Below are 19,767 nucleotides of genomic sequence, written 5' to 3' on the forward strand. Positions count from 1 at the left end.
CTAGGCTGTTGCTGCACCCCCAGATTTGGGCATTCTGCCCAACTGCCTAGTTTGCCTTATGAAAGAGCCAGCCCTGAGTGAAATAAATATAGACTATAGGATCACGTGATGCGGTGGGCTCGATAAAGCTGCGTGAAAATCGAGCTCCGCTCCCCCTTCACCTTGCACACCCCCTAAAAATCGCACCGGATATTTTTCTTGCTGAGAAACCGAACCCCTTTGGTGATGAACACTGCTGCTGCGCCCTGAGGCTGAAATAAGAGCTATATGGCCTCCAGAATCGTCCATAAAGAGCGGGAGAAGCCAAGGGGAGCTGAATCCAAAATGGTCTAGAGATTGCAAGGAAGAGATTACTGGTACCATGCTTAGAAACTGCTATATCGATATACCTAAAATATCGAATAATGTTAACCATAGGGAACTCCAACAGCATATTTTTCACAGAACTATCATCTCCCCAGCCAGAGCACATCAAATGCACACTGTCAGTTCAGACGTTTGTCCAAAATGTGGCGAAGCTGGGGCTACTTTTATACATTGCCTTTGGGATTGTACAATCATTCAGGGCTATTGGGAAGATATCTGTATACAGCTGTCAGATATGTTTGGTTTAAAGTTATGCTGGTCAGCCTCCCTTTGTCTATTGAACAACGATGTAGGAGAGACTAATTTCTAAAACCTGTTCAATAGCAAAAAAATGCATATTGACCATGTACCACCGACTGGAGTGATGTGGAAAATCATGTTACTGGAAATGTATCAGCTGGAATATGTATGGACGTTTCTCTCTGAAAAAGAAGAGAGTATTCAAGGTCATATGGTACGATTTATTATAAAACTCTCCCGGTCTGTGTGAGGGATCCCCCCCCCCCCCCCCCCCGGACATGGTCTAAGCCCAACAGAAGGTGCAGGCTGACCCACCATTGTGACTTCCAATGTGACCAGATTTATATTATCGTTAATGTGATGAATGCTAGATGCACGGATATTGCAGGCACAAAGGGGATGGGGGGGAGGGGGAGGATAATATAATAAAATTAAAGGAACTGTGCGCTGGCTGTGACAAAGTTCGATGTTTTACAGTGTGTGTCTTGTTGTACCCTGCTGGTTTCTTAATAAAAAAAAATAAATTAAAAAAAAAAAAAAGATGCACTATAAATAGACACAAGGACAGGTCTATCAAGTCCAGTACCCTGTTTCCAACAGTGGCCAATCCAGGTAATAAGTGCCTAGCAGGATCCCAAGGGGTAGATAGAGTCCAAGCTGCTTATGCCTTTTAGGATAAGCAGTGGATTTCCCCAACTTCACGTTAATAATGGTTTGCTTTTAGGAACCTTTTATAAACCCAGTTACATAACATCTTTTCCACATCCTCTGGCAACAAATTCCAGAGCTTAATTATGCATTGAGTTAAAAAATATTTTTTTCTTCAACTTGTTTTTAATGTACTACCTAGTAACTTCATTGCATGTCACGTTTTGAAAGAGTAAGCAACCGATTCACATTTACCTGGTCACTTGTTATTTTATAGACTTCTATAAGCTTTTTTTTTTTTTTTTTTTTACAGTAGAATTGTTCCATCCCCTTTTATCATTTCTGTTGCCCTTTTCTAATTCTGCTGTATCTTTTGAGATGCACTGACAAGAAATGCACACAACAGTAAGACCACTGCAAATATTACGGAACTTTGCCGCAAGAATACTTACTGGTAAGAGAAAAAGAGATCACATTACTGGAACTCTAGTAGAATTACACTGGCTACCCATAGAACACAGAGTACAATACAATACAATACACAAATTAATTCATGACGAAAAAGCAGAATGGCTGAACACAGCATTACGTGTACATGTCCCACAGAGAAATCTGAGATCGGCTAACAAAGCTCTCCTAACTGTCCCTTCTGTTAGGACAGCAAGACTAACCCAAGTAAGAGAACTGGCATTATCCTTAGCAGGACCATTACTATGGAACACCATGCCCCTAGAAATCAGATTACAGAGAAATTTCAAACTTTTAAAAAATGTTTTAAACAAGCATTTTACAAAGAGGATGAAGAGAAGAAAAATATTTAAAGCAAGCAGTAGAGCATCAGCGCACAGCACTTAGCTCATTATGTGCATATCTTTTTGTTATTTTAATTTTTTCACCGCTTATACTAAAGTAAATATAAAGTTCAAAAGTTTTACATGTAAATATAACTGATACATGTATAAAAAGAACAAGATCCAGTATACCCACCATATAGTCTTTTATTATGAATTTATGTAACCTGTACCTTACTGCCACTTTTATAAAACATATTACCCAATACAATTCCTAACAGTACTATATATGCCTATCTGTAAACCGTTGTGATGGTATATAACTTAACGACAGTATAGAAAAGATTTTAAATAAACAAATATTCGAGATGTGGTCATACCATGGAGTGAAACAGAGGCATTATGGTATTCTCTATTTTATTCTCCTTTCCTTTGCCAGTAATTCTTAGCGTTCTGTTGGTTTTCTTAGCCACCATAGCACAATGAGTAGGCAGTTTCAACATATCCATAACACCTAGATCCTTTTCTTGGGTGGTGACTACTAATATGGAACCTTGCATTGTATAGCTATAATTTGGGCTGCTCTTCCTTATGTGCAATCAATCAATTTGCACTTTGTGCTTCATCTGCCATTTGGATGCCCGGTCTTGCAAGGCTGTCTTGCAGTTTCTCACAATCCTCTTATGATTTAAGAACTTTGAATAATTTTGTGTCATCTGCAGATCTGATCACCTCACTTGCTGTTCCCATTTCCAGGTCAGTTAGAAATATGTTAAAAAGCAGTGGTCCCAGTACAGATCCCTGGGGCGCTCCACTATTCACCTTTCTCCATTGAGAAAACTGACCTTTTAGCCCTACTTTCTGTTTCCTACCTTTATAACCAGTTGTCAGGCCACAATAGAACATTGCTTCCTATCCCAAGAATTTTTAATTTTCTCAAGTCTCTCATGAGGTACTTAGTCAAACGCTTTCTGAAAATCTAGATTTGCTATTTTTTAGTTTAGTTCAAATCTGTTTATTGTTCATCTACAACTACAAAAAACACCTTACAACATAGGAAACAATCTCATATCTTGAGAGGTACAGTAAATATTGACATTACAAGGCATTTACAGGGAGATTCACTCGAGGCCCCAAATATTCTGTTGTAACTTCCATTACAATGAAGCAATCTGAACCAAAAAAATACGCTACATACCTTGACGTATGCATAATCTTTTGCATTACATGCGATGCTGGAAGTGATTGCCATTTTTCCGCCAGACACATTTTGTCGCAGCGCTCCATGTTCCTGAACGTGTCTGCGAGCATATTGGGGGGAATAGCAGCAATTTCACGTTTGGATGTTTTCCTTCAAATCTTCCACAGTGCGAGGCTTGTTCTTTTAGACTTTTCCTTTGAGCATACCTCAAAGGAAGAAGTCTGGTGGTGTCAGATCCGGCGACTGGTAGCCAAAGTCCTGTTGAAATTACCCTGTTGCCGAAAAAGGACTCAATCTCTGCTATGCTCTTTGCCAGTGTGTGACCCATTGCTCCACCTTGCCAATGGAGGTTTAAAAGTCATGACGGCTGTCCGGCACTTACCTCATCACTCCAACACGGGGACATACCAGCTTGTTTGAAGCTCCATATACTGAGGAGCACATTACACGTTGTTTCGTTCATATTGCTTTGTCCTAGTGAGAGTTATTACAGAATATTCGGGGCCTTTTTAAAGTGAATCTCCCAGTATAAAGCAGTATTGCAAAACTCTACAAAATAGGAACAAAGCAGAAACTATTTGATCTATAAGGTTGTGTAAAAGAGAATCGTCAAACAATTTAATTTCCCAGATATGACAAAAAGTAGAACTAGGCATCCAATCAACATTAAGAATCAAAATAATGATCTACTAAAGTCCACATTGCCACCCAGCTAGCTATTCTATGGTATCAAGTAGCAGTTTCCCTTTCATACTTATAACAGAGACATACTGAATTCCACCGGAAATGAATATTTAACATTGACACTTTTTTCTAATTTGCTAATATCATCTGCATAGCAACTGCAAGTAAAAACATCTAGCAGTTTTGCTGTAGGGGGGTGGAAGCTTGTATGGTAAAGCAAGTGACTTCAAAACAAGAGTATGTAAAAGGACTGGAAATGTTCAACATTTGTGACACTTGCCCAAACAGCTTGCCCAAAAGCATAAGTACAGTAAAATAGAAGTTGAGCAAGCATGGCGCTAGGCGCACACCATGACCAACATATATGAAATGCAGATAACCCCTCAAAAGAGTCCAAGGTGTCCACATAGCACAGTGTGCCAAAAAATACAAAGATTGTGTGATCTGAGATGACGGCCTCAGAGTGACATTCCAAAAATGTTCTAAGAAAATCCTCTAATGAAAATTCATGAGTCCAAAAAGTTTCTAGGGCAGTACATTGAGTGAGTAAATTTAGCCTTTTCAAGATATTTATAGATATGTGAGCAATATGTCCTTGAGTGGATAAGGAAAGTAACAGGTAGAACATCTGTGGGTGTTTAGAATATTGTTCCAAAGTTTTAGAGGAGGATTTAATACAGGATTGTAGTTGTATCCAACGGAATCTTTGGGGTGGAGGGAGTTTATAAGTAGCCATCAACTGAGTGACGGACAAGAACTTATTCTTCAAACAACTGATCTATTGTCCAAATGTCAGCCTGATACCAAATTGGCCAATTAACTCTTCTATGGTATATAAGGAAAATAGAATTCTGCCATATGGGGGTAAATGAAGATCATGTCTGTAGAATCAGCATAACTGCAAGAGTTTGTTCAAAGTGCCTAAAAGCAGAGTATGTGGCCAGAAGAAAGAAATAGGAGTGAAAACTAGATATACAAGCCAGACCTGGGAGGGACCATAAAGGTAGGGTTGAATAAGGTGCGCTCTATATCTCGCCAATAGAGCGGTAGTTCATATTACGTTTAGCATGTAGCCGGGTCCTATTCTGTTGTAGGATTAAGGCAGTATGGTAGCTATAAAAATCTGGGAATTTTACTCCACCATTATGTCTGGGAAGTTTTAATTTCTGGAATGCAATCTTTGGTGGTTTATCATTCCATAGAAAGTTGGATAGTATACCATCTAGACGAGTATAGAATCTATGGTCAAAATAGACTGGAAGCATACTCAACAAGCAATTAATTCGAGGAGCTAACACCATTTTGATCGTATCCAAACAACTTCACCAAGAAAGATGAAGTGACGACCATTGTGCAATAGTATCTGTTATTTTCTTCAGTATAGTTTCCTGAGATTTGAATAAAGTCAGTTCAATAGTGCTGTAAAGGTAAACACCTAAGTATTTCATACCTAGATTCACTATATTAACTGTATCTCTTTTTATCCACGTCTCTTCATACCTTTAAAAAAAAATGTAGTAGATTGGTGAAGCAAGACTTCTCTCTGCTAAAGCCATGTTGGCTTTGTCTGTTAACTAAATCCACGTTGGCTTTTGTTCTTTATAATAATTTCCTCCATTTTACCTGGCACTGACATCAAACTCGGTCTGTAGTTTCCTGGATAATCCCTGGAGCCCTTTTTAAAAATTGGCATTACATTGGCTATCCTCCAATCTTGAGGTACCATAGATGATTTTAATGATAGTTTGAAATTGCAGCTCTATTAGTTATTTTGTATTTTTCAGCTCTTTCAACATTCTGTGATGTATCTCATTTGGTTCAGGTGATTTGCTACTCTTCATTTTGTCAATTTAGCCTATTCCAGATTCACCGAGATTTGTTTTGGTTCCTCTGAATCATCTTTTGAATATAATTTTTTGAATGGGTATCTCCCTTACATTTTCCTCAAACTGAAGCAAAGAATCCATTTAGTTTCTTCACTATGGCCTTGCCCTCTCTTAGTACCCCTTTTACCCCGTGATCATCTAATGATCTAACTGATTCTCTTCTAGGCTCTTTGCTTCAAATGTACTTGAAAGTTTTTATTATGAGTGGTTTTTTTTTTTTTTTGCTTTCATGGCAAGCTTATTTTCAAATTCTTTCTTTGCTTTCGTTATCAATGCTTTGCGTCTAATTTGCAGTGCTTTATGCTGTTTCTGTTTTTTTCATTCGGATCTCTTTTACATATTTTGAAAGATGTTCTATTGGATAGAATAGCCTCTCTTGCCTCACCATTTTAACTCTGCCAGCAGTCATTTGACTTTCCACCTTTTTTTAGTTCAGGGAATACATTTGGTCTGGGTTTACAAGATGATATCTTTAAACTAAGTTCTTTCTTGATATAAACAATTAGGGGTAGATTTTTAAAAACGGCGCGTTCGCGTACTTTTGTTTGCGCTCCAGGCGCAAACAAAAGTACGCTGGATTTTAGCAGATACGTGCGTAGCCACGCGTATCTGCTAAAATCCTGGATCGGCGCGCGCAAGGCTGCCGATTTTGGGCAGCCGGCGCGCGCCGAGCCGCACAGCCTGCCTCCGTTCCCTCCGAGGCCGCTCCGATTTCGGAGCGGCCTCGGAGGGAACTCGCTTTCGCCCTCCCCTCACCTTCCCCTCCCTTCCTCTACCTAACCCACCCCCCCGGCCCTATCTAAACCCCCCCCTACCTTTCTCCACGGATTTACGCCTCCCAGAGGGAGGCGTAAATCCACGCGCGCCAGCACGCTGCTGGCGTGCCGAGACGCGATCCGGGGGCGGTTCCAGAGGGCGCGGCCACGCCCCGGGCCCGCCTCCAAAACGCAGCGTCCCGCCCCCAAAACGCCGTGCCGATCGGCCCCGCCCCGACACGCCCCTGACATACCCCCGACTGAAAACCTCGGGACTTATGCGAGTCCCGGGGATCTGCGCGCGCTGGCGGCCTATCGAAAATAGGCGCGCCGGCGCGCAAGGCCCTGCTCGCATAAATCCGGGCGGATTTACACGAGCAGGGCTTTTAAAATCCGCCCCCTTAACCTTTGCAGCTGCTCCTTTCAGTTTTTTTTTTAACCATTTTCCTCATTTTATCTTAGTCTCCCTTTTGAAAGTTAAATGCTATCACAGTAGATTTCCTTGGTGTAATACCTCCAGTTAGAATCATAGAAACATATGTCAGAAAAAAACTGTATAGCCTATTTAGTTTGCCTATCCACTTAACTAATTAACCACATCATTCATCAAAATGCATTATGGCATTAATGCACATAACGCATGCAAAAAACAATGTAGTGCAAGGTGCAAATGCAAATTTTTGAGGGGGCAGGATCGGGGAGGGGTTTTGGGTGGGAATTAGCAATAACATGCTATCGCACGGTTTTAACACCGGACATAATTACACTTTTTTCCCCTGGCATTAAGCTGTGCGATATGCCCGAAATGGCCATAACTCAATTTACGACAAATTTTGGAAATTGCATTTTGGCCATTTCTGGGCTTGGGGAGGGAGAAGGAGAGAGAGGGGAGTGGAGTAGAGAGAGAGAGAGCCTCTGGGGAGGGCCTGACTGTGTGCATCTATTTATATCTCTATAGGAGGGCCACTTAATTAGATCAAGGTGAGCTGTTAGTGGTGGTTTAGGGTCCATTTTCGCTTGTAGAGTGAGATGTATGAACAGCGCAGTACACCTTGGTGAAGATTTGATGATATTTGGAGTGGAAAAGTCTCACAAAGATGAAATTTTGTACTATGTTATCTCAGCCTAGCTTAATGGTACCCCATTACAGAGTCCATCAAGCCTACTGGATACTGAAATCCCTTCCCTAGTACTCACCACACCTACTCACAGCAACATGGGGACTCTTTGCTGGTGAGGGGTGGGAATCCAATCAGTGTTTAACAACTGAGCCTTTCTTCTTTGCCAGGGGTGGGAATCCCGCCAGCATGCTGATGAACAGGGCCTCTCCTTGCTGGTAGGGGGTCGGAACCCTGCTAGCATAGCATTAAAATGGCAGGTTGGAACATTGGCAGTAGTCAAGCATTGAGCATCAACAAGGGCAATAACTTGACCTTTGATATCGGACACTCGGTCAAGCAGGTTGGAGTATCAGTGGTCCACACATAATGGAGAGTGTCCCAGTGATAGGTGGGCTGGACTAAAAACCTTTAAGAACTGGATTTGCCCTGTGGGCTGTAATTTAAACACCATTGCTCTAGGGTGTGCATTTTTTTGAACCTTCTTTCCCCATGTGCTTTAGACTGAAGACCATCAATCATTTTAGTAGCCATCCTGTAGACTCCAATTGGTTGATACTCTTTTGAAGGTGTCTCTAAAACTGTACATGTTAGGGCTGCCGGCTGCGGCAGTCCGCGTCCTGGGTCAGATGTCATGGCCGCCGGCTGCAGCGCTTAGTTTTTGGGTACTTGCCAGGTTCTTGTGGCCTGGATTGGCCACTGTTGGAAGCAGGATGCTGGGCTTGATGGGCCCTTGGTCTGACCCAGTATGGCATTTTCTTATGTTCTTATGTTTGTGCCCCTTAAATACATAACTCTACATGTTTTAGCATTAAATCTTAGCTGCCAGATCCTAGACCATTCCTCAAGCTTCGTTAGATCCCTCCTCCCATTTTCCACACTTTCCTGGCTGTCTTATGTTGCAGATTTTGGTTTCATCAGCAAAAAGACTAACATTTCCCAACAATCCTTCTGCAATGTTACTCACGAAAATGTTGACAAGAACCGGTCAAATTTGATCCTCTTATGATCACTGTTGCCAAATGGCCCACACTGAGACTTTTTGTACCAAATTTCGTGTTCCACTAAGGGCTAGGTCTAAAATAGCTCCCTCTCTTGTTGGTTCCTGTACCAGTTGCTCCATAAAGCAGTCATTTATTGCATCTAGAAATTACCTCCTTAGCATGTCCTGATGTGGCACTTATCTAGTCAATACTGGGGTAATTGAAATCACCCATTATTACTGTTGCTAATTTTGTTAGCTTCCCTAATTTCTATTAGCATTTAATAGTCTGTATGTTCATTCTGGCCAGGTGATCAGTAGTGCACTCCAACTGCTATTTTTCCCCTTCTTACATGGAGTTTCTATCCATAAAGATTCTACAGTACATTTTGTTTCCTGCAGAACTTTTTATCTTGTTTTACTCTATGCCCTCTTTAACATATACCCCTCCCCAGATTTGATCATTCTATCATTGTGATATAATTTGCACCCTGGTATCAGTATCCCGTTAGTTATCCTCCTTTCACCAGGTTTCTGAGATGTCAGTTATAAATATCTCTTCATTCAGTGCTTTGCATTCTCCTTATTTTTTAGGCTTCTAGCATTTTGTAAACTAGCATTTCAGATTATCTTTTTTTGTTTGGGCTAATAACTTCTTTATCAGTTGAAGGGTAATTTGGAATCTTTCTGCTTTTAAAGGCACCTGGGCTACTTTAGCATTTATTGGAGCCTCTATCAGGATACCCTAACTTCCCCTGTTTTGTTAGTATCCTTCAAAGAGACATCATTCTGAACCATGCACTCCTGGCGATAAATGATTATACTTGTGTGGAGAGCACTGTGATGATCTAATGCAACAGAACTTACATATATGATACTAATTTTATTTTTCAGGGCATTGATTATAAATTGTTTCAGGTATGAGTCCAAAAGGTGCCACCAGCCTCTGCTGTTTTTGCAGGGGGACCTTTTTGTTCTGTTTCTGGCACCACTTCTGGAACAGTGCTCTCATTCTGCCTGCCAGAGGTGAAGAAAGCTAGCTGCACTCTGCAGTAAGCATCCACAGCCTAGTTTGCTGACCTTGCTTATAAACGTATCTTAGACAAAAAAAAAAGTCCCTTTCTTTCTTTTTCTTTTCTGTTTTTATTGTCTGATGTTACAAAGTAACAGTTTGATCTGATGCTTTGCTACTGCTTGTTTTGCAGCAGGAATAGGCTACCTTCAGGCAGCATGTTGGCTATACCTCCGGGGATCGGTCCTCCTACTACTACCTGTTGTCCCATCTGTCCTGCTGCTGAAGTGCCAGTCCTCATTTTATGGTGACAAAGAGCGCCACAACCATTGCTGTGTGCATGTTCCATCTCTTGTCTCGCACAGAGAATTCAATCCTGTGCTGAGACTGCCATGTACAAATGTAGCCATGACTCTGAAGCAGCACAATATTTGCATGATGTGTGCTGATTTTTGGTAACCCTCCTGGGAAATTTGGGCTCCATGAAAGGCAGCATCTCAAAGTTTTTTGTTTTTTTTGTTTTTTTTTTCTTCTTTCCTGGCAACCACTGGTGGCCTGAGTTCAGAATTGGCTTGGGAATGGAAGGCGCTTCCTGCACCTAGCAGGAAGCACCTTCCTAAAGAGAGAGCTTTCGACCCAATTGAACATCCAACACATTTTCTAATTTTCTGGAGGGGGTTCTGCCATGCCTGTGGCTGGAGATCTGAGGCATACTACAAGAAATCACTGTTAAAATATTGTGCAGTATTTCAGAAATGCACATGCAGGGCTCATCCTATATTAATTATAGTTTTACTAGTAAGGTCACAAGTGGTGGAAACATTTTAGCTGGTCTTAAATCCTTGGGTGCACGGGTCACAAATAGTCTTACTCGGTAACGAAAAAAGTGCAGAATAAAGTAAGAATCCACACAATATTTCCAGTGTGGTATAGAAAGTGATTTACTCCGTGGTAGCAACTCCAAAAGTCTTGAACCAGCGCGTTACAATATTCTTAACAAGTCCCCCCGACACGGATCCAGTGTCTTGTAGCGTCGGGAGGGACAGAGCAGAAAACTCTAAATCTGCTTGAATTTTGAGTGAAAGTTTCCGGGAGTGCACATTCCCACTTCACAAATAGTCTTTCAATCATGGGACATGCCCATTCTGGATTGGTTGTAGTGGTACAAATGACATCGCACTTGCATCGTGAACCTGTCTGATCTTGTTCCTTCTGAGCAAATATGTGACTGGAGGTTTGGGAGACTTGCACAATCATTTAAGGAATTAAAACAAAAAATAAAATGGAGTGGCAGCAAGACTTTGAATGGAAGCTGGATGAGCATTGCCCCTTGTGTGTGCCTTTTTTGCATGGAGGGTACAGCTTTCCTTTCAGGGCTATGTTTTGCCCCTTGTGTGATGGAGCCAAGTGTTAATGTCTTTTCATAAAGAAGCACAAGGTTGCAAGAGAGCAGATGACTTGTCAGTCAAGAGGAAGAAAAACTGTCAGAGCTTTCAGGAGAAAGTTACTGCCTAGCTGGTAAGGTCGAAAAAAAGATTGCAGGGTCCATACAGTTCAATCTTCCTCTGACTATCCTTTATGCTTGCCAGTTGTCTGTGACTAGCCCTTAGGAATTCCTTTGATTTACTGCTTACACATGCCTAAGATTTTCTTTTTTTTGTTTGTTTGTTTTTTTAAAGAACAAAATCAAAATATTTGTTGAAAATGTATCATCCCCAAGTTTTAGTTTGAACTAACTAGTTAAATTGAAAACTTAATGCATCCCTCTATCGTCAGGAGAGATCTTATTGCTCTTCAAATTGAAAAGAACATTGCATGTTAATATAGTCTATGTTATGGTTTGTGGTTTTGTAAGTTCCATGATGTGTAAACTACATTGAAGCACGTTATGGATAAATGTTTTGCTGAAATAAAGTAATGTATTAAAAAAAAACAAAAACCTGAAAAGAATATTGCACGTGTTGTGAAAAAATATAAATTTCTTTATGTTGTTATAATGAGACAGTATTGTTAAAGCCATGCCTGTACTAAGCATACTGCCGTCAAAGTGGGATCTTTAGCTTTTGAATACGTCTGCCTTTGGTGCAGAAGCAATGAAGACGGCCTTCGTCTTTACTACCTGTACTCACGGAGACAGTCAGCAGCTGACTTGTGATCAAGTTATTCTTGCTGCAACAGAATGTAAACCTGGTTTTCCGAAAAAACCGTGCAGGCTATAGACCTGCCTGATGAGGGTAAGTGACGTGTTGGATGGTTTTTTTTTCTTTCTATCGTGTGGCATCTGATGGACCTGCTTTTTCTGTCTGCTAGGTTTCACGGGCATTGATTCAGAGTATGAGAAGCCAGAGGCTCCAGAGCTGGTGCTGAAGACGGACTCTTGTGAAGTGAATGACTGCATCCAGCAAGTGGTGGAACTCCTGCAGGAAAGAGTAAGAGAAGGCTTCTGCCAACATGCATGACAAGGGAGGTGATGCAAGTGTAGGGTCTGGGGGTAGTTTTCAAAGATTTATTTTATTTATTTAACATTTTTTCTATACTGATAGCTGTTTGCACATAGTACCGGTTTACAAGGAACAAGCGGAAGGCCAGAGGAAATGGCACAACCGTTACATGGAACGCATGAGCGAACATTTGAAAGCATTTAAAGACCATAGGAAAACATTTGATAACATATGAAAATGATTAACTTAGTCATATAAAACAAAAGGTGTAAGAATTATGTTTTACAAATATAAGAAGGTAGAGACCCTACAAATAGTAGGGACTTGGGGGAGAAGGAGGGTAGTTGAAGGGGGTAATAAAATAGATGTTAAATATAAATATTAAATATAAAGGAGGGAAGGGAATGGAGGGGGAGGGGGAAAGCTAACTTGTGTACATGCTGGGGTGGACAGATAACCTTGAGTCTGGACAAAGTCTATGTTTAAAAGTAGGGGCATAAGTATGCTTTGAAGAGGTGCAAGTATACTTTAGGGAGTGGGTAGTGTAGGAGACGGCTGTTTAGGAAAAGGCCTGTTGAAACAGCCATGTTTTTAGTTTTTCTTTTTTTTTTTTTTTTTTTTAATTTGGGTGTGCAGGTTTCTGTACGGAGGTTGTGGGGCATGGAGTTCCACAAGGATGGACCTGCTATTGAGAAAGCTCTTTTCATTGTGGAGGCAAGTTTTGTGAGCTTATGGGAGGGTAGGTGTTGGGTTCCTTGGTATGAACAGTGCGTGTAGGTCTGTTGGGGGTATGGAGTAGGAGAGGCTGTTTAAGCCATTGAGTGTTTTCATTTATTATATATTTTTGTATGAGGGATAAGGATTTCTACTGTATTCTGGAGTTGATGGGAAGCCAGTGTAGGTCTTTCAGTATGGGTGTAATATGGTCTTTTTTTTGCGGATATTGGTTAGGACTCGGGCTGTGGCGTTCTGAAGGAGTTGTAAGGGTTTGGTGGCAGTGGGGAGGCCGAGGAGTAGTGCGTTACGGTAATCGATTTTGGAGAATATAATGGATTGGAGCACTGTGAAAATCAGAGAGGTGTAACAGGGGTCTTAGTTTCTTCAAAGTATGTAGTTTGAAATAGCAGTCTTTAAGGGTGGCTTTGAATGGTTTTAATGAGAGTTGATTGTCTATGGTGATTCCGAGGTTTCGAGTGTGCGGGGAGAATGGTTTGGGGAGTGGGGGGGGGGGGGTTTAGCAAGGTGGATGGGGTTGGTGGAAATAAGTAGTTCAGTTTTATGAGGGTTAAGGGCAAGGTTCATATTAGTGAGGAGTTGGTTGATAGAGGTAAGGCAGGTATCCCATGATTGGAGAACTTTAGGTAGAGAGTCTATGAAGGGGATGAAAATTTGAACACCATCCGCATAGATGTAGTGGGTGATTCCAAGCTTTGTGAGGAGTTTGGCTAGGGGAAGCATATAGATGTTAAACAGGTTGGAGGATAACGATGAGCCTCAGGGGACACCACGGTCAAGGTTGTTGGGGTCAGATTCATGGGTGCCTAGGGTGATGGTGTAATGTCTGTTTTTTAAATAGGATTGTAGCCAAAGTAGTGCGGTTCCAGTAATGCCAATATTTGAGGAGCTTGATAAGGATGTCATGGCTAATTGTATCGAATGCGGCTGATATGTCGAGCATAGCTAGAAGATAGGAGTTGCCGCTATCAAGCCCTTTGAGTACATTGTCTGCGAGTGATAGAAGAGTTTCTGTGCTAAGGTGTTTGCGAAAGCCAAATTGGGAAGGAGAGGATTTTGTGTTGGTCGAGGTATTCAGTTAGGCGGGTGTTTACTAGTCTTTCAATGACCTTAGAAAGGAAAGGTAGATTCAAGATGGGTCTAAAGTTGGAGAGAACTGAGGGATCAAGGTTAGGTTTTTTGAGGATTGGTTTGACTATTGCCTGTTTTTAGAATGGTAGGGATGCTGCTTTGTGCTAGGGAGCAGTTGATTATGTCTGAGATGGGTTTGGCGATAATGCTGGGGATGGAGAGGAGGAGTTTGGGTGGAATGGTTTCTACTGGGTGCGAAGAGGGTTTCATTTTCTTTAGGAGATTTTCTATTTCAGAGGATGATGTGGATTCGAGGCAGGAAAGTATTGTAGTGGGTTTCGAGAGATGGAAATTGGTGGTGTTGGTGTCATGGGGAAAGTGGGCAGTAAGGGCGGAGATCTTATTTTGGAAGAAGAGAGCTAGGTCATTGCATTGGATTTTGGATCCAGAGTTAGGTGTGTGTGGGGAAGGGGATTTGGTGAGGTCGGTGATGATGGCGAAGAGAGCCTTGGCATTATATTGGAGATTGTGTATTTTGTGGGCATAATAGTCTCATTTCGTTTTTTGTATGGTGTTCCTGTAGTTGTGCATAGAGAAGGTAGTATGATGCTCTAATGGCTGGTGTGGGGTGTTTTCGCCATTGTCTTTCTAAGGAGATTTTTCTGTGTCTTTAGTTCTGAGGAATACCAAGGTTTTTTGTTGGTGTGGGCAGGGTTAATGGTTTTTGAGCCGGAGGGGTATAGCCAGGAGGAGATGGCGGAGGGGCATAGCCAGGAGGAGATGGTGTTTTTGGCAGTTGAGAGAGCAATTTTATTAGTGATTATTGGAGCAAGCTGGTTATAAGGTCATCTCTGGAGCAAGTTTTCCAGTACTTGAAAGTGTGATTGGTGGGGTGGGGGTGGGGGGACGTGTGTAGATTGTTTTAGGGATAGGGTGGTATTTATGATGGAGTGGTCAGAGCAAGGCACAGGGGAGCATGTAGGGGGTTCAGTGTGGTGGAAGTCGGAGTTAGTGAAAATGAGATCTAGAGTGTGGCCTGCTTTGTGGGTGGGAGAGTGTATGTATGATTTGTGTAAAGCCCATAGCTTCGAGTGATGAAATGAAGGCTTCGCAAGCTGGGGATTGGGGATGCGTATCAACGTGAAGATTGAAATCCCAGAGGAGAATGGTGGGGAGGTCAGGGACTAGAATATCAGCAAAAAATTCAATTAGGGGAGAGGAGTCGCTTTCTAGGAGACCAGGGGGAGTGTATATAAGGCGGAGGGATGTAGATTTGAAGAAACCAACTTCATATTTGGGAGGGGTGTTGACCTTTTGGGAAATCAATTTAAGATCTTTTTTTGTGGCAAGGAGTATGCCACCTCCTCTTTTTTTTATTCCTAGGTATAGAGATAATATCGTAGGAGTCTATAGACATTTGGTTGAGGTCACTGAAGAATGAGTAATTCTTTGTATGTAAGCTGCATTTCTCTTAGTTCTGACTATTTGAAACATTGCTGATTCTACAAAAGTCAGCCCAGGCATACAGTTATTTTTTCTCCTCTTAAAAACGTATTTTAGTATGAAATTGCATGCGTTGCGCACAAGATTAGATGTTCCCAATACAGAGAGGCTTCAATCCATTTTTGCAGTTGTAGCATTTGATCTTGGTATCCTGCATGGAAAATAGTAAAATCTGACCCCATCTGTGAAATCTTAGGTGGCTCGTCTACCATTGCCTGAGCTCTTTAGCTCAAATCTGGACAGTAGCCCAACTTCTAAAGTCTGGAATTCCTGAGCATTTTAAGTGTATAGGTATATTCCCTGCCATGCCCTTGCAGGAATCTAGTTAGATGTGTTGGGAGCTGTTTTTCCCTGGGATCCATAGATCTGGGAAAAGAAATGCATATAGCACAGTTAGCTGAAAATCCACAGATTTGCATGGCTGCAGGTACCTCCACGTAAAACCATGTTTGTTTCTGTGGCGGCACGGGTTTCTGAAGATTTTAGTAATCTGCACTGAAGGCTCTTCCTACAGACACACATAGAGACACCCCTCTGTCAGACAGTATTGGACTCTGTTATTTAGAACTTTTCTACTGGACGCAGAAGCGCATATAGTGATGATTCATTCTGTTTGGCATGATTTCTCTTTCTGCATCATTTTGCTCAAAACTATGGAGAAAGGTCTAGCATGGTTCTATAAGTTAGGCTATTGAATATATCTGTAACCTGATGAGCTTTAGGTCATTTTCAGTAGGGGAACGTTGAAAGCACTAGAAAATTCTGCACATACGTGATCTTTGCTTTCTTCCTTGTTAGTCCAAAAAAGAGATGTCGCCTTGTATTACTTTTTCTGTTTAACCTTTTGTTTTCTTATTTTATGTAATTAATCTCAGTGCAGGGAGAAAGTGATATGATATTCCAATGTTGGTATATTTTGTTCCTTCAAGAAAGCACAGACATAAAATGAAATAGGTTGGTGGGACTTTCCCTTCATAAGGCAACTTAACCTTTAGTAAATATTAGATGTGGTTCACGTTAAATAAGATGGTTTTTTTTGTTTTCTATTTAAATCTATTTAAGGATGTTGGTCACGCTTTTGGCAGGTTTCATTCTGACTCATAGTTCTCCATTCTTCATTGACGAGTGTGCATGAATTAGCCATTGCTAACAGCACCGAGATGGACACGGTTCTCAGAGCTCAGTAAAAGCATAACTGAACGAGTGTGGGAGTTCCCATGTTCAATGCTTTGTGAGCCCCTTGGTCTTTCATTGTCGGAGCTATTACATGGATATGTCCCAGTCTCCTAAATTGTTTCAACTTTTGACCTTGTCTTGTGGCTTCTAAGCCTGTATCTCTGTGTGCCTGATGTGCATTATGGATATGTATGCAATCTGCTATTGCTGTTTGGGCCCATACTATAACTACTTATACTGCTACAAGTGTGCCTTATGTAACATTCGGCCACAGCAGCATTGTGCTTGGAAGATGGAGGCCCTAAGGAGGGCACCGACAGGTAAGAGTCACAAGCCTTGGCTTGGAGCTGAACAATGGAGCAGCTCCTCGCCTAGGAGTAAGGCAGCATTGGGCTCTCAAAATAGGTAATTAGGAATTTCACTTTATTTCAATCTCATATACATGTGGAGACCCCCCCCCCCCCCCCCAATGGTGTCAGTTTCTGATTGGCTTCATATTATGGATTGAACATGGTGCCGGATGAGGTGCCAGGAGAAATGCTAAAATGACATGAGGGACCCTCGTCGGGATGGTCCTTCCTGGAGCTGAAGAAAAATTTGACATTGTTGTGGGGTCCACTGGAGTGGGCTCCTACTTGTTACCGAAGTAGAAGATAGCATTGTTGGCGCAGGAAGATTCTTTTGGTGCTGAGGAACTTGTTTTACCCAGCCCTGGGATCTATTAGGGCATTGTCTGTGTCCTCAGTGCTCGGTATGGCTTGCCAAGACACCATAGGTTGTATCGGAGGAAAGTACTTTGGTGCACAAGTCCAAGAGTCTGCCACTGAGGCTAGGGCACGGCAAAAGGTGCAGTTGGTACTATCCAGGGACCAGGGTGCCATTCGAAGGGAAGTGTTAGCACAATCAGCCCCAGAGTGCCACAGAGCCAGCTGCTAGCCATGATACATAGCTGCTGTGTCTGAGTCCTTCCATGGCTGTACAGACTGCCCTTAGTTATAGCAAACAGATATGGGTTTCAGAAGAGGCTGTCTCTCCTCCATCTCCAGTGCACAGGGTTTCCCAGCCCATTGTGGCCCAGCTGTCAGAGCTAGTGAAGAAAGTTTGCCTTTTTTTTTTTTTTTTTTAATTTTTATTGAACTTTTCAATAATTTGTAGGATATGATGTACAAAGAAATACATTTTACCTTAAACAAGGTTTACAAGAACAAGGAAAAACTATTGTACTTCTCTTATATATCCTCTATTCATATTGCAAGGAACTTAGAGACATTGCAGATCTTATTTAACGGAGCAGTCAAAATACAATAGAAACAACAAGGAAATGTTTGTCGATACTTCATCATTTCTAAATTTCCCACTACTATAGTGACCTTTTAAGAATGGGAATCCAGGTATGCTCTCAATTGTTCTGGATAATTGAAAATATATCTAGAGTTCTGATAGGTAATAAGACAACGACAGGGATATCTGAGTATAAACTGTGCCCCTCTTTCCACGACTTCTGTTCTCATGGAAATAAATTTCCTACTACGTAGTTGCGTGGTATGGGCAATATCTGGAAAAATTTTTATAGTTTGACCGTAAAAATTTTGTTTTTGATTTCTAAAAAATAATTTCAACACCAAATCCCTTTCCATCAAAAATGCAAAATAGACAATCAAAGTGGCCCTAGATGAAATATTTACTTCAAAGGATTTCTCTAAGATATCAGTTAAATTTAAATTCTCTTCTTGTTGTCCCTCCATTCCCTGTTTATTCATTTTGCCTATTTTCTGTGGAATATAGTATATTCTAGATATAGCTGGTAAGGCTGATTCTGAATACTTCAAAATATTCATTAAATAACTCTGAAATAAATCATTTGGTGAAATCAAATGAATCCTTGAAGTTTAGAATTCTAAGATTTTGGTTTCTAATTTGATTTTCCAAGGATTCAAATCTATCTGCACAAACCTTTTCTGATCTAATAAATTTGATTGGATTTTCTCACTTTCTCCTAACTCTTCTTCAATCATTTTTACAGAAGTTTCCAATACCCCCACTTTTTGTCCATACACCAGATTCTGCTGTAAAACATCCTGTATTTTTTTGTCAAATTATTTAGTTATGCATCACTATAATCATATTACCTATTTCTTCTAAAGAGAAATTCTTTGAAGTTGAAAGATTTAACAAATTGGGAGTTATTACCTGGATTGACAAAGAACATAAGAAATTACCATACTGGGTCAGACCAAGGGTCCATCAAGCCCAGCATCCTGTTTCCAACAGAGGCCAATCCAGGCCATAAGAACCTGGCAAGTACCCAAACACTAAGAAGATCCCATGCTACTGATGCCAGTAATAGCAGTGGCTATTCTCTAAGTCAACTTGATTAATAGCAGGTAATGGACTTCTCCAAGAACTTATCCAAACAACCCAGCTACAGTAACTGCACTAACCACATCCTTTGGCAACAAATTCCAGAGCTTAAATGTTCATTGAGTGAAAAAGAATTTTCTTTTCTGAATCAGTGTCTCATGCACTTTTCGCTACAGCCCACCTACTTTCCTACAGTAATAGCAAAGCCTACGTATATCCTGTCCCTTTTAGACGGGAAAGTCTTGGCTTGGGCTTCACCTATTTGGGAGCACAACGATCCCATTCTCAATGATTTGACAGAATTTCTTGCATTCTTTCGGTCAGTGTTCGATGACCCTGCTCGCAAGACTATCGCCGGATCTGCTCTGCTTCACGTACAACAAGGTACCAAATCCTTGTCAGACTATGTCATTGAGTTTAAGACTCTATCTTCAGAACTGCATTGGGATTTGGGTTGCCTGAGAACTATTCTTCTTGAAGGTATCCTAATCCTATAGTGGCCTTCCCATCTGTTTCAAATACACCTTCACCCTGGTTCCCTGGAACCCCTAACCACAGGGTTCTCAGAGGACGCAGTGGTTATTTCTGCCCCTCTCTGGGGACCAGGAGTGGTTGGAATTAAAGATTGTTCTAATATAACACTTCCATTCCTTCCAGATGGTGGCAAAGGTCTCTCTGGGGTGCCTCTTTAAGCTCTGGAGAAATTGGAACCTTTCCTGTCCAAGATGGAGGAATTTTTCCTGCATTATGGGACTTGCCAAGGTCCGACAGCAGTATCTTGTCTTTCCACGAGAGCA

At 41.4% G+C, this 19,767-nt stretch overlaps 1 protein-coding gene across 2 annotated transcripts in view; it reads left to right on the forward strand.

Moving 5' to 3' along the window:
- PAPSS1 (3'-phosphoadenosine 5'-phosphosulfate synthase 1) overlaps positions 1-19,767 on the forward strand; it is a 215,050-nt gene that overhangs the window by 43,206 nt on the left and 152,077 nt on the right. For both annotated transcript variants that reach the window (XM_029596800.1, XM_029596803.1), the window contains exon 5: positions 11,994-12,112. In XM_029596800.1, the coding sequence (XP_029452660.1) occupies positions 11,994-12,112 (119 nt within the window). The remainder of the gene's footprint in view (positions 1-11,993; positions 12,113-19,767) is intronic.

This window comes from Rhinatrema bivittatum, chromosome 1 (assembly GCF_901001135.1).
Source record: "Rhinatrema bivittatum chromosome 1, aRhiBiv1.1, whole genome shotgun sequence".
In the NCBI taxonomy this organism is placed as follows: Eukaryota; Metazoa; Chordata; class Amphibia; order Gymnophiona; family Rhinatrematidae; genus Rhinatrema; species Rhinatrema bivittatum.